We start from the raw sequence: 14,852 nt of genomic DNA on the forward strand, positions 1-14,852 counted from the left end.
TTGGTTTTGTTCTCTGTCTCCCCCTTTTAAACTGTGAGCCCACTGTCGGGTAGGGACCGTCTCTCGATGTTGCCAACCTCTCCTTCCCAAGCGCTCAGCCCAGCCAGTGCTCTCCACCCAGTAAGCGCTCAATAAATACGATTGATGATTTATTACTCTATTTTCCTTGTACGTATCTATCCTATTTCTTTTCTTTTGTCAGTGTGTTTGGTTTTGTTCTCTTGTCTCCCCCTTCTAGACCGGGCGCCCACTGTCGGGTAGGGACCGCCTCTCGATGTTGCCAACCTCTCCTTCCCAAGCGCTCAGCCCGGTGCTCTCCACCCAGTAAGCGCTCAATAAATACGATTGGTGATTCATTACTCTATTTATTTTCCTTGTACGTATCTATCCTATTTCTTTTGTCAGTATGTTTGGTTTTGATCTCTGTCTCCCCCTTCTAGACCGTGAGCCCGCTGTCGGGTAGGGACCGTCTCTCTGTGTTGCCAACTTGGACTTCCCAAGCGCTCAGCCCGGTGCTCTGCACGCAGTAAGCGCTCAATAAATACGATCGATTGATGGAGGGGAGGGAGGGAGGGCCCGTGGGCGGGGCGAGGCCGGGGCTTGCCGACTGAGGGTGGGTGGCGGGGCCCGCTTGGGCTCCGCTGCACCTGGGCCGGCCCGCCCAGTTTCCGGATGGAGTTGGCGCGGGCGGTGTGGCTGGGGCTGGGGCTGGGGCTGGGGCTGCTGGCCGGGCCCGGGCGCGGCCACCCGCAGCCCTGCCCCGCGCTGGCGCGGCTCGGGGGCACGGTGCGGCTGGGCGCGCTGCTCCCCCGCGGGGGGCGGGCCGCAGGCGCGGCTGCGGGCCGCCCTGGGCCGGGCCGGCCGGGCCGCCCCGCTGCCCTACAACGTGAGCCTGGCCGTGGCGGCCGGGGCGCCCCCGGGGGCCCGCCGGGACCCCGCCTCCCTGGCCGGCTGGCTGTGCCGGGCGCTGCTGGCGCCGGGGGTGGCGGCCGTGCTCGCCTTCCCGGCCAGCCGGGCCGAGCTGCTGCAGCTGCACTTTCTGGCCGGCAGCCTGGAGACCCCCGTGCTCAGCGTCCTGGAGCTGGAGCAGCGCCTGCCCCTCGGCAGCCCGGTAGGGCCCCGGACCCCCCGCCCCCCCCCCCCCCCCCGTACACCCCAAACTCGGGGGGACTCCCCGGAGTCCGCCCGCCACGGCGCTTTTTCGGCTGGGAGCCCACTGGTGGGTAGGGACCGTCTCTATATGTTGCCAACTTGTACTTCCCAAGCGCTTAGTACGGTGCTCTGCACACAGTAGGCGCTCAATAACACGCCCACCACGGCGGCTTTTAAACTGGGAGCCCACTGGTGGGGTAGGGACTGTCTCTATATGTTGCCGAGTTGGACTTCCCAAGCGCTTAGTACAGTGCTCTGCACACAGTAAGCGCTCAATAACACGGCGGTTTTTCGACTGGGAGCCCACTGGTGGGGTAGGGACTGTCTCTATATGTTGCCAAGTTGGACTTCCCAAGCGCTTAGTACAGTGCTCTGCACACAGTAAGCGCTCAATAACACGCCCACCACGGCGGTTTTTCGACTGGGAGCCCACTGGTGGGGTAGGGACTGTCTCTATATGTTGCCGAGTTGGACTTCCCAAGCGCTTAGTACAGTGCTCTGCACACAGTAAGCGCTCAATAAGACGCCCACCACGGCGGTTTTTCGACTGGGAGCCCACTGGTGGGGTAGGGACCGTCTCTATATGTTGCCAATTTGGACTTCCCAAGCGCTTAGTACAGTGCTCTGCACACAGTAAGCGCTCAATAAATACGATTGATGATGGAAGGAGGGGCAGAGCCCCAGCGTCCCGGACCCGGGGAGGGGGCTGTACGAGAGGAATTGCATGGAGGAGTGGAGCGGGACCCTGGGGTGGGGTGGAAAGGGTGAGAGGGAGGGGAAGGGGTCTGATCTTGGGAGGCAGAAAGAGCAACGGGGGCATCCAGTAAGGGCCAGCGGTGAGAGGCAACAGTTTGGGGGGAGAAAAGACCCAGGCTCCAATCCGTCCCTCCCTTCTCCCTTCACCACCTTCATCCTCCTCTGTGACTCAGACAAACTGGGAAACATCTTGGGTTTCCTGTGACGGCCGCCACTTTTCGTCCCCCCCAGTCCTCCCCCAGGATACTCTTGGACCCCCCCCCCCCCCATCATCAGGCCACCCAATCCCTCGTGAGAAGCGAGGGGGTGATTTGTAGGAAGCAGCGCCAGGCCGAGGAGATGGGGAGTGGGGTGGGAGGGGAGCTCCTGATTCCCAAGAATTTCCAGCTGTAGATTCGTGGCCATCCCGAGGGCTCTCTGGAGTGAGGGATGGGGTGAACCCTGGCTGGCGAGGAGAGCTGGATCTGGTTTTGGGGGGGGGGGGGGTGTTAATGTACTCCACCCTCTCCACTTCCAGTCACTCCATCCTAATCCAGTCTCCCCGGAGAACACGACTCTCTATTTATTTATTTATTTTACTTGTACGTATCTATTCTATTTCTTTTATTTTGTTAGTATGTTTGGTTTTGTTCTCTGTCTCCCCCTTCTAGACTGTGAGCCCACTGTTGGGTAGGGACTGTCTCTATATGTTGCCAACTTGGACTTCCCAAGCGCTTAGTACAGTGCTCTGCACACAGTAAGCGCTCAATAAATACAATTGGTTGATTGATTGACTCCATCCTCCCGCAGAGGGACAAGAGCGGGTGGGGGCTAAATGGACACGGAGGCCCCAGACTGCCATTGGCGCTGGAGAACTGAGCCTGACGGGTCGGTCCCAACCTGGCCCCCGACGGCCACGGGGAGACCACAGACCCTGGCGATCTGCCTTGCTGGCAGAATCCCCCCTGATCGTTGAACGCCCAGAGGAGGTCGAAAGGGGTCAGCGACTGCTTTCCGATCTGGACCTCGGGCCTCCTACTTTAAAGCTGTCCTGTAAATAAGAAACAGCATTTCCTGCCCCCTCCCAGTTGGCACCCTCCCTCACCTCAGGAGTAGCATGTGTGAAATCAACATTTCACCCTACTCATCTGGGCCACATTCCCCTTCCTCTCAATCAAGCAGCTAGGGGGAAAGGCGGTGGGGTGACGGAAACGGGGAGAAGTGGGAGGAGCGCTAAACTGAGGCCCAGCTGAGGAGCTTTCTGGGCCTCCTGATTAGGATCTCCGTTCCACTCCATCCGATGGATTGTGTGTTCTGAGCCTGGAGGTGCAGGGAATGGGGAGCGGGTTTGGGGGTGTGATGCATTCTGAGGCTGCCCGACTTCCGACACCTTTTTAGTTCTAACCTTGAGGGGAGGTCTCCATCTAATTCCCCCCAAACCTGGGCCCCGGCCCTCTCCCCGTTTTTGGACGGCCTGTCCCCAAACGCGTCTCTGGCTCCCTCTTCGGGTCAAGGCTTGGAAAACTGAAGAACCTCTGGAGGGACCTCTTAAGCGCTTAGTACAGTGCTCTGCACACAGTAAGCGCTCAATAAATACGATTGATTGATTGATTGGAGGGAGCGACGGCTGGGGAATTCTGCCCTTCCCCAAAGCTTGAGCCTGAGAAGGGGGCCTTCCTATCCTCTCAGGGGTCTGGGGAGCAGACGGAGAGCGCCCGCCCGCCCCCAGACCAGCGTTTACCGACCTGCTCCCCGCCCTCCCCCCCAGAACCCGTTCCATCTGCAGCTGGACCGGGGCAGCCCCCTGGAGACGCTGGTGGAGGTGCTGCTGTCCGTGCTGCGGGCCAACGAGTGGCACGACGTTGCCCTGGTGCTGTGCCGCATTCGGGACCCGGGGGGCTTCCTGGCCCTCTGGACGGACAAGACGGGCCTGGGCCCCCGGCTGGTGCTGGATCTGGGCCGGCAGGACGGGGCCGGGTTGGCCACCCAGGCCAGCGGGCGCCTGGCGGTGCTGCGGGATGCCCCGGCCCCAGTCCTGCTCTTCGGCTGCGATGCCCGCCGGACCCGGCTGGTGTTCGGAGCCGCCCGGGCGGCGGGGCTGCCGGAGATGCCCTGGGTGCTGGGCTCCCCCCTGGGGGTGGGCGAGCTGGCCACGGACGAGCTGCCCCCAGGGCTGCTGGCCTTTGGGGAGGTGGGCCGTCCCCCGCTGGAGGATTTTGTGCAGGACGCGGTGGAGCTGGTGGGGCGAGCTCTGGCCAGCGCCGCCCAAGTCCGGCCGGACCTGGCCCTCCTCCCGACCATGGTCAACTGTAACGACCCGCGGCTGGCTGGCCCAGAGTCATCGGGCCAGTACCTGGCTCGGTAAGCGGGTGCCAGGGGCCGTGGCGTGGTGGCACGGTGGTCTCTCCCCCCGACCACCCCGATTTCCCGGTTTAGTCCACTAGGGAGGGGGCAGCTGGTGGTGGGGCCGTCCCGGCAAGGCGGGGGCCCCTTTCTCCCTGGGCCCACCCCCAGAAAGCCTCTAGCATCCGTCCCTCCCACCTCCCCGCTGATGCCCTGCTGCCCCCCGCCCCCCCTCCCCAGGTTCCTGGCCAACACCTCCTTCCAGGGCCTCACGGGACCCGTGCGGGTGACGGGCAACTCTCTCATCCGCACCCACCGCCACTACAAGATCTGGAGCCTCCTGCGCGACTCAGTGGGCACCCCGACCTGGGTCACGGTGGGCAGCTGGAGGGACGGGCAGCTGGACATCGAAAAGGGCAGGGCCTGGCCCGGCCCGCCCGCACCCCGACGGGCCCCGGCGGAGGGCAGCTGGGTCCGCATGAAGCTCCGGGTGGTGACCCTGGTGGAGCACCCCTTCGTGTTCACCCGCGACACCGACGAGGATGGCAGTTGCCCGGCCGGCCAGCTGTGCCTGGACCCGGGCACCAACGACTCGGCAGCGCTGGACGCCCTGTTCGAGGAGCTGGCGGCTGCCAACGGCACGGTGCCCCGCGCCTACCGCCGGTGCTGCTACGGCTACTGCATTGACTTGTTGGAGAAGCTGGCCGAGGACGTGCCCTTTGACTTCGAGCTCTACATCGTGGGTGATGGCAAGTATGGGGCCTGGAAGAATGGACGCTGGACGGGGCTGGTTGGGGACCTGCTGGCGGGCGCTGCCCACATGGCGGTCACCAGCTTTAGCATCAACTCGGCTCGCAGCCAGGTCATGGATTTCACCAGCCCCTTCTTCTCCACCAGCCTGGGCATCCTGGTGAGTCGTGGGTGGGTGGCAGCGCCAGCAGAGGGATTGGGGCGGTGGCGGGGAGGGAGGGCTGAGCACTGGTGTGGGTGAGACTCGACCCGACCCTCCCCACGCCTTGTCCCACCCCGGGAGGGAGCAGGGGGGCTGGCTTTTCCAAGGAAGAGCCGGGAAAACGGGCTCTACCTCCCGAAGGGAAGCAGCGGGTGAGGCAGACGGGACAACGGGAAGACAAGACCCCTGCCCTCAAAGGGCTTGACAGTCTGATGGGGGAGGTAGGACCCCACACACCCACATACTCATATGGGCACAGAGGCGAGGCAGGAGGAAGATCGGCCGGGCGAGGCAGTTCCTGTCCCCGGACACCATTAATTCGGAGGCTGGGCGGGGGGGGAGTGTCACCATCTATCTCGAAACGTTCATCCTCCTGGGGGCTGGACTTGACTGGCTGCCCTCTGTGGGGGTCTCTCCCAGTTGGGCGAGTCTAGGGTTGTCACTGATCGAGTGGAGTGCGCCCAGGATGCAGGGATGCGAGATCAGCCTGAAGGGGAAGAGGGGCCAAATGAGGAAAATAGAGTCTTGCGGGCGATTGAGCACCCATTTCTCAGCCTTTTTCTCAGTCTCCCCTCCAGCCCCTACTTTCACTTCTCAAGCGCCTGCCCAAGGGTAGTTTTTGAGCAGCAGTTGCTGGCTCTGTAAGCTCCCGAGAGAGGCCGTAGCCCTAAGTGGACGGCTCTACCGTAATTGAGAGTAAGGTCCACGCTACAGGGACCTAGAGACCTAGACACGGTTGACGGAAACCCGCACGTGGCATCCCGGCGTTCTGAGCAATTGCTCGCTCCCGGTTGGATTTACGTGCCTGGAGCCAGGTGGGCTTTCTGTGGGAAGGCTGGGTGGAGGGGGAGGGGTCCTCTAAGGAGTCTTGAGCCGGGGAAGTGGGTTGGGGGGGACGGGACCGAGCGTAATTTGGAGAAGAGGAAAACCCGGGACCGGCTGGGGGATTTGGACGAGACGGGGAGGGTCAGGAGGCCAGAAGTCAGAGATGGACAACAGCTGGGCGTCCCGGAGGCAGCCATCCATCAATCGATCGCTCGATCGATACGGCGCGTGCCCACCCGGTGCGGCGCCCTGTGCGGCCCAGCCCCTGAGGCTGCTGCTTCCTGCCGCCGGCAGGTGCGGACCCGGGACACGGCCTCTCCCATCGGCGCCTTCATGTGGCCCTTGCATTGGACCATGTGGGTGGGCGTGTTTGTGGCCCTGCACCTCACGGCCCTCTTCCTCACCCTGTACGAGTGGAAGAGCCCCTACGGCATGACCCCTCACGGCCGCAACCGCATGAAGATCTTCTCCTACTCCTCGGCCCTCAACCTGTGCTACGCCATCCTGTTCGGCCGCACCGTCTCCAGCAAGACGCCCAAGTGCTGCACGGGCCGCTTTCTCATGAACCTGTGGGCTATCTTTTGCCTGCTGGTGCTATCCAGCTACACGGCCAACCTGGCCGCCGTCATGGTCGGGGAGAAGACCTTCGAGGAGCTGTCGGGCATCCACGACCCCAAGGTCCAGCCTGGGAGTCCCGTTTGGGGGACTGGGGCGGGCCGGGCGGGGAAGCTCCAAACCCTCTCTCGTCTGGGTCTCTCCAGACCCCCCCCCGCCCTACGGCCTCGGGTGGCGTTGCTGATGGGGGGGGAAGAAGCCACCTCCCCACCCAGAGGTGGGCGCAGGGTGGGAGCCGAGAGGGAGGAGGGTTTCTGGGGCGGGGGCCGGCTCTGTGGCCTCAGCTCCCCCCCCCGCCCCCCTCATCCCCCTCCGCCCCCGCCCGGCAGCTGCACCACCCCTCCCAGGGCTTCCGCTTTGGCACGGTGTGGGAGAGCAGCGCCGAGGCCTACATCAAGAAGAGCTTCCCGGAGATGTACGACTACATGAGGCGACACGGCGTCCCCACCACCCCTGTCGGGGTCACCATGCTCAAGTGAGACCGGGCCGGGTTCCCAGGGAGCTGTCTGACCTCTTGGGCCCCTGGGGTTGCTTGGGTGGCCCCAGGGCGAGGCTCGGCCCCAGGGGAGGGTGGGGACGGGAGAAGCAGGGTGGGTGACTGGGGGCCGTGTCCCGTGGGGGGGTGGGTACAGGACGGACCCCCCTAAACTCAACGCCTTCATCATGGACAAGTCGCTGCTGGACTACGAGGTGTCGATTGACGCCGACTGCAAACTGCTCACTGTGGGGAAGCCCTTCGCCATCGAAGGTCAGGCTGGGGCGGGGAGGGCCAGGCTGGGCGAAGGGGAGAGAGATGAAATCGGGCAACGAGACTGCTGTGGGAGGGGAGGCTTAGATCCCCCTAGGGCAGAGCTGGGGTGTGTGGGCCTGTGATGGGACAGTGGCGTCTGACCCGGCGGGGGCGGGAGGCAGAGGGGGCTGGGCGGCCACAGGCGCAGCCTGCCACTCTCACGTCCGTCCCCAGGCTATGGGATCGGGCTGCCCCAGAACTCCCCCCTCACCTCCAACCTCTCCGAGTTCATCAGCCGCTACAAGTCAGCTGGCTTCATGGACCTGCTGCACGACAAGTGGTACAAGATGGTGCCCTGTGGCAAGAGGGTGTTTGCTGTGACAGAGGTGGGCAGCTGGGAGGGAGCCCGCACGGGGGTTGTGGGGGACGGTGAGCACAGGCACTGGAGGACCTGGCTAAAGCTGCCTATGGGTGGGATGGGCATCCTCCGCTTCCAGCACCGGAGCACGGGGGCCAGCCAGGGGCCGGGGGAACCCTAGGCAGCCGCGCGGCGTGGGGGGGGGTTCGGTGGGGCTGGCCGAGGGTGACACCGTGTCTCCTGGCCCCCAGACCCTGCAGATGGGCATCTACCACTTCTCGGGGCTGTTTGTGCTGCTGTGCATTGGGCTCTGTGGCTCTCTGCTCACCTCCCTGGGCGAACACGCTTTCTACCACCTGGTCCTGCCGCACATCCGCAAGCGGGACAAGCTGCAGTACTGGCTCCACACCAGCCAGGTTAAGGGCACTTCCCCCAACCTCCAACCGAGGCCAGCCTTGGGCCTAGGGCAGGAGCAGGAGAGCCATCCATGCTCCTGGTCCTCTGTTCGATTCACAGTCCCCATCCCACCCCACCCTGACTCCTTAGAGAGGAACATCATTCTGTCCAGCCCCAAGCCTCTCAGCCTAGAAAAGGCCTCCAGTCCCCATCTCCACCCTCCTTCCCTGAAACTCCAGGCTCTTCTCAAAGCCCCGGATTCACTCCCACCTGCCCTAGCCCAGAGCCAGAGCTAATTTGTCCTCTTGTAGCCCTGGAGGAGGGAAGCTGCCCCAGGGTCCCCTTCCCCCCCAACCCATCCATTCCACCCCCTCTGATAGCAAATCCCCCTCCCCACCCCCCACCTCTCTCACTCAGAAAATCCACCGGGCACTGAACACAGGATTGGAGGAGCAGAAACCACAACTGGGGCTGGAGAAAAGGTAGGTGGGGGCCAGAGTGGTTAAGTAAGTAGGGATGGTGGCAGCTTCTCCTGGGACCAACGTGCAGCTGAGGGCTAGGGCACTGGCTGTGGGGGGTGGGGGCAAGTCTCCACCTGACGGGAAACCAGGAACCAAAGTAGAACTGGCTACCTTCTCTGCTTGTTCCTATTAAAACCCCTCACTTCTCTGGACTGAGGGGCCACCTGTCACAGATTCCCTCCACACGAGGAGCCTGGTGCTTTGCACACAAGTGCTTAATAAATGCCATCATCATCACCAATGGGCCCCCCCCCCCCCCCCCAACAGATTGCATCCCCAGTCCCCACTCAGGCCTTGGCCTGTCCCATCCCAGGTGCCGCGACCAACAGCCAGTGCCCGGCGGCCCCTCGAGGCCGGGCAACCAGCGTGGCTGGACCCACCTGCGGCGGGCAGTAGTCCGGGAGGAGCGCCGCGTCCGTTTCCAGGGAGAGCCGGCGGGAGAGCCAGGGTGGTCCTGTGCCAACGGTCGGGTTGCGGCCGGGGCCGCCGGTGAGCTGGAAGAGCTGGAGCAGAGCATCCAGCGCATGCGAGAGCAGCTGCGGGTCGCTCTGCGGCGCAAGAGCGAGCTGGAGCTGAGCCTGGGCTCTTTGACCTCCGGGCCGCCCCCACTGTCCCAGAAGCCCAGCGAGGACAGGTAATTGGGCTGGGCTCCCGCCCAAATCTGTTGCGTGACCAACGGCCAGTGACTTGGGATCTCCGGGCTGAAATGTGGCCCCATGCCACCCCAGGGTGGGGGAAAGGGAGCCAGGTGTGGGCACCCCTGACGGAACGGGTCCAGTCCAACCCCCTGCCGCTGGCTCCCTGAGGCTGCTGGCCCAATGTTGGTCTCGGCCTGCTGTTAACTTGTTCCCAGCCTGGGCCCCGGCTCTGCTCAGTATCCTTTCTGATTGGAAACACCCTAGCCCCTTTCTGTGCTACTGAGCTCTACTGTGCCTCCTGCGGGAGCCTTGCTGCTCCCTAGTCCGCAGGGGAACCCGGGCCCTAATAGGCATCAGCAGGCGCAGGCAGGGGAGTCTAGCTGAGCTGTACTTGCGGTCATCCATCCCCCCCGCGGCAGCACCCAGGGCTCTGTGAAATGGCAGGTTTCTCCCTCTGCATGAACACAGCCCTACCCTGCCCTCTCACACTCAGCAAAAAGGCACCACGCATGCATCTTGCCCCGGTCGGTGTGGACCATTCCCCCTCCCCAGTTGATGGGTTGTTGAGGCTAGGCCGGTTTAGATTAGGTCCCCCCATGGATATGTGAATGGGATCACGTGTGCCCCACCCCCACATTGTATGGGCACATGTGCAGACACACATACACACCTGCTCCCACTCCTTGGGGCAGGGGGTGTTAGGTGGCAGAGGTAACTTAAATAAGGAGAAATGTATTTTTAAACCCTGTAAATAAAACATTGGCAAGAAAACCCGTCTCCCTACCTGCCCTCCTGAAAGTGGTAAGGAGGGGGAAGACAAGAACGCAGTACCTATGACAGTAGGTACTCGGCCCTGGGCTTTAGCGTACGCTAGGCATTCAACCCTTTCCTGAGCTGGACCCCAGCCAGCCCCCCCACCACGGACCCTCCAGGGGCAGGCACTGGTAGGTGAAGGTTCCTCGGACAACAGCAACAGCGGCGGTCACGAGGGCAACAGTTAGGCAATTTATTATATATACAAACACAATTAAATAAGACAGAATGAACTCTTCATTCTGGGACATGATTTGGTTTCTAATTTTGCTCATCCTCCTTTTAGCATATCCACACTGGGCTTCCCCCTCGGGCTGCTTGGGTCCTTCGGTGAAAGGGGCCCCTCGGCTCCTGCCCCTGGCACTAGGTCCAATCTCTGTTGAACCGTGTTTATTTACCCCAGAAACACTCTCCCCTACCCCCCAGGACCACAGCAGAACTACCTTTGGTGGGGCAGAGGGAGAGCCGGGTCCTACTAGGGAAGCAGCGTGGCTCAGTGGAAAGAGCACGGGCTTTGGAGTCAGAGGTCATGGGTTCAAATCCCAGCTCCGCCAATTGTCAGCTGTGTGACTTTCAGCAAGTCACTTAACTTCTCTGGGCCTCAGTTACCTCATCCGGAAAATGGAGATTAAGAGTGTGAGCCCCTTGTGGGACAACCTGATCATCTTGTAACCTCCCCAGTGCTTAGAACAGTGCTTTGCACATAGTAAGTGCTTAATAAATGCCATTATTATTATTACTAAGCAGGGTCACCCCACCTTAATCACCAGGGACTGCAAGTTGTGAAGGGCAGAGGCTTCCTCACAGGGAAGTCTGGTCCTGGGCCAGACAGTCTGAAGCCACAACCTCATTTTTCAGCTAGCAGGCAGGGCTGGGGGCAGGGAGAGAAACCTCCAAGGGGCAAGAATCAGACAAGCTCCAGGCTCTGGGCATGGCTCAGGGCACGGACTTTGGGAAGAAGGCGGCGGGGGGGGGGGGAGGGGGAATGGACTCACAGGGGTAGAGGATTCCTCCTAACTCTTTCCACAATTGCTTTGTCACTAGCATCACACAAAGAAACAGGGGAGCGCAGGGGAAACAGCCCACAGTCACCGGGAAAGGCACTGAGACGACAGAGCACCAAGCTGGGAGCTGGGGAAGAAGGTGGAACGGGAAAGCGGGAAAGGGGCACCTGTTGGGCTCTGGCCAAACTCACACCTTGATATCTGAGCCCAGCCCAGCCAAGACCCTGTGTCCTGTGTTCCCAGCTTGAGGGGTGGCGGGGTGGAGGAAAAGAATGCCTGCCAGGGGCTAGTCTCTCCACCCTCTTTGCCTGACCACGGGGACCAGGCCCCATTGGTAGCAATATCTTCCCCCTCGCTGAGGGTAGGGAGGCAAGGAGCAAACTGGGGGCTTTCCTCTCCCCCTCAGAAGCATGGGAGGGCAAGCCTCGGTTGGGGGTGGGGGTAAGGTGGGAGGGGTGCAGAGGAGAAGGGCTCTTTCTGAGACCCAGGACCATAGCAGGGCAGAGCTGAAGGGGCAGACTGGGGGGCTCCCTGAAAATCACACTGACTCATCAACTCAGCTCTGCCGTCCGCTGGCTCCTAACCTTCTTCACCCACAGCAAGTCAAATGGCAATTTCCCCAGCTACTGGGAAAGAAGGGGAGGGGATCATTCCTGCTTCTAGCCCATCTGCGTCCCCTACTCCCGCCTCTGCCTCACCCTGTTAAAGGGAAATCAAAAAAAAAAAAGGAGATCGAGTCAGCAGTAGTGACAGAGGCTTGACTTGGGGATGAGGGGGCAGGCGGGAAAAAGCAGCTTTCAAACCGTTGGAGAAAAAGATCGGGGGGCAGGGGGGAAATCGTGAAGCTGGGGGAGCTGCAGAGGTAGCCAGAGGGGAGCAGGAGTCTGGGAGGTGTCGGTGTGGGGAACTGGGGGGAAGGGAGGGGGAAGAGAAGAGAGATGGGGACCGGGATGGTGGGGTGCCTCGCCTCTGGAAGACTCTCGGCAGCAGCCCTGGCATTTTCCCCCCCCCCCCTCAGACAGATACCACAAAAGAAAAAAGAAAAGAGTCTGAGCAAGGCAGAAAAAGAACCAAACTTTAGAAAGGAGATGGGTTGTTCCTGCCCCATTGGACGGGGGTGGCGGAGGGGGGGAAGCCCCCCAAACCCAAAGATCCCTCAAGACGGGCTCCTGGACTCGGCTGCTGAGAGAGCTCCCGCAGAGGCCATGCTGTCTGTGTCCACCGAGCTGGGGCCAGTCTGCTTGGAGGGCTCGGGGACCTGGCCCTGCTGCTGGTCCAAGTCGGGATCTTGCCGGTGCGGCTGCAGGAGGCTGCCTTCCATGGCTCCGGTGCCGAGGTCCGGCGCCGAGGCGGCCGGGCTTGGGAGGAGGGTGGGGAGACCCTCTTCCGCGAGCGGCGGCTCCCCGGGCGGGGCCGCCCGTGCTGTCGAAGTGACCTCGATGGTGATGGAGCTCACGGCTGCCTCCGGGTTCTCACTGACTCGGATCTGGGCCACCAGGCTGGCGGCGGGAAGGGGACTGCTGTTGGCCAGGGCTTCGGGGACCGCTCTCCGCTCCAAGAGGCCGCTACTCAGGTCAGAGAGGAACGAGGCATCTGTGATGATGGCAGCCGTTTCAGCCACCCAGTTCATGTTGCCCCCCGCCGAGATGGCCGTGGAGGGCCCCTCGCCGGGGGGCAGGGAAGCAGGGCTGCCTGTCTCCGAGGGGCCTGCCCCGAGGAGGGGCCGCCGGCCACCGGCGGGGGCGGCCGTAGTGTTGTTGTTGAGATTATCCTGGAGGGTGGTCTGCGTCCCCTGGCCCAGCTGCTGGTTTTGTAGCAGCATCTCTTGAATCCGGATCTGCTGGAGAATGGCCGGCAGCTCATAGTGATGGAAAAAGTAGATCATGGAATGCTAGAAGGGAGAGGGGAGAGGGACCTCCAGGTTAGCTCTGCCAGTGCCGCACGCCCCCAGTCGAGGTTCCTCCCGCACGGCTTGTTTGGCTCCCAGCCGTCTGACTTCCAGTGCTCCTTTAAAGTCACAGGTTGGTGGGCCCAATTCTCGGGGGGCGGAGGGAATTTGAGGCAATACCTCAAAGTAACAAAGGCAGCAAGCAACAGCAACCCAGCCACAGAATTTCAATGTAAAACTATGGCTGGGTTGAGGAGGCCAGAGGATAGATGTGACTCCCCACCCCCTCAAAGATGATAATGATAATAATAATAGTTGTGGTACTTGTTAAATGCTTACCGTGTGCCAGGCATTGTTCTAAGCGCCGGGGTGGATACAGGCAAATCAGGTTGGACACAGTCGCTGTCCCACATGGGGTTCACAGTCTCAATCCCCACTTTAAAGACCCAGAGAAGCGAAGTGACTTGCCAGGGTCACACAGCAGGACAAGGGGCAGAGCCGGGATTAGAACCCACGACCACCGATTCCCAGGCCCATGCTCTACCCACCACACATCAGGAGAGAGCCGTGCCACGGTACAGGGCAGAGAGGGACCTTCCTCAGCCGACACACCACCCAGCACAGCCCCATCACGTGGGATGCTCTGAGGGGTGGAGAGTGGGGACCTGACCACCTGGAACTGGTAGACTGGCTTTTTCTACGCTCTGGCCCATCAGTCATCTCAGTCTCACCCTTGTGACCCGCCCCGGGAGGTAGGGAGGGATAGGAGTGGAAATGGAGGTCCAAAGAGGTTAAGGGACTCTCGCCTTACATCTCCCAAGCATCCTGACTCTCAGGCCTGTGGGGTTCCCATGAAAGCACACTGACGAACAGCACCAAAAGCCTCGGCAGTAGCAACAGCAGGCCAGCGAAATAGAAGATGTGGGGCTATTCCACAATTCCCTACTCAAGACTGATGCTGCCCTTGCCCTCCTTGATCCCCCCCCACCCCTCCAACCCCATCCAATTCCAACCCTACCTCTGATCTGAGGGACAGGTCTGGCCAGCCTGCTCTGGGGCTTAGGTGCCCTGGCCCTCTCACCACACCCCTTTGGGCCCTCTGCTTTCAGGACCTCCCAGAGCAGGCTTGGGAGGGCAAACAGCAGAGGCTGTTAAGTCAGCCCAACCGAGGCCGGGGCTAGTCTGGGCCGGGCGGCCGGCTTCCAGGATGGGAATCCCCGGAGACCATTACGGTCTTGTCCGTTTAAGAACCGTCCTGAAGCAGGAGGCAGCCCCCTGCGGCTTGCGCTTCCGCTCTCCCAGTGGAGTAAAGAAGACCCAAAAAGTCCAGGAGGGGGGTGGTGGCGGCGGCCACTTACCTGGATGAAGAGCCATGAGGTGACCAGTGCCAGGCTGCTGTACTGCCCATTGAATCGATAGTGATACGCATAGAAGGCAAAGTGGTACAAGTAGAAGAATCTGGAGCGGGGACAACAGGGGTGGGGAGAAGAGTGGAGGATCATGACCTGATCCCTGGTTCCAGGCTGGGAGAGGAGCAACCCCTAACTGAGAGGAAGGAAATCATGTCCAGGGCCCAGAGAGAAAAGGATGAAGAAGTAGCAGAAAGAGTCAAAGGTTAGGGGCACAGGAAAAACGATGTCCTCACCCTTTCCCTTCAACTGAAGTATATTATAAGCTAGTGGAGAACAAGGATCGGGCGACCGACTCTAATGTATTCTCTTAGGACAGTGCTCTGCACCCAGTAAGCGCTCAGTAAATACCACTGACTGACTGGAGCAAGGATGCCGGGGGCCACTGGGGAACTCCAAGAGGAAGAAACCGTTTAGACAGGGCCAGGCGGGCCTTGGCTCTCGCGCAGGGCGGGAGATCTCCGTCCCAGAGT

At 61.6% G+C, this 14,852-nt stretch overlaps 2 protein-coding genes across 3 annotated transcripts in view; one reads left to right on the forward strand and one right to left on the reverse strand.

The window, feature by feature from the left end:
* Positions 1-672: 672 nt before the first annotated feature.
* On the forward strand, positions 673-10,006 carry GRIN3B (glutamate ionotropic receptor NMDA type subunit 3B). The gene is given in 11 exon segments (XM_038740130.1): positions 673-813; positions 815-1,111; positions 3,656-4,248; positions 4,471-5,140; positions 6,302-6,685; positions 6,952-7,097; positions 7,255-7,370; positions 7,587-7,738; positions 7,962-8,126; positions 8,524-8,588; positions 8,941-10,006. Coding segments are annotated over 11 exon segments (3,054 nt in total). The 3' UTR covers positions 9,266-10,006.
* A 2,124-nt stretch (positions 10,007-12,130) lies between these two features.
* TMEM259 (transmembrane protein 259) overlaps positions 12,131-14,852 on the reverse strand; it is a 36,151-nt gene continuing 33,429 nt past the window's right edge. For both annotated transcript variants that reach the window (XM_038772700.1, XM_038772699.1), the window contains exons 10-11: positions 14,329-14,428; positions 12,131-12,973 (exon numbers count right to left, since the gene is read on the reverse strand). In XM_038772700.1, coding sequence (XP_038628628.1) covers positions 12,239-12,973; positions 14,329-14,428 — 835 coding nt within the window. In that variant the 3' untranslated portion in view covers positions 12,131-12,238. The remainder of the gene's footprint in view (positions 12,974-14,328; positions 14,429-14,852) is intronic.

The sequence above is a fragment of the Tachyglossus aculeatus genome, chromosome X1, assembly GCF_015852505.1.
Source record: "Tachyglossus aculeatus isolate mTacAcu1 chromosome X1, mTacAcu1.pri, whole genome shotgun sequence".
NCBI classification, from domain to species: domain Eukaryota; kingdom Metazoa; phylum Chordata; class Mammalia; order Monotremata; family Tachyglossidae; genus Tachyglossus; species Tachyglossus aculeatus.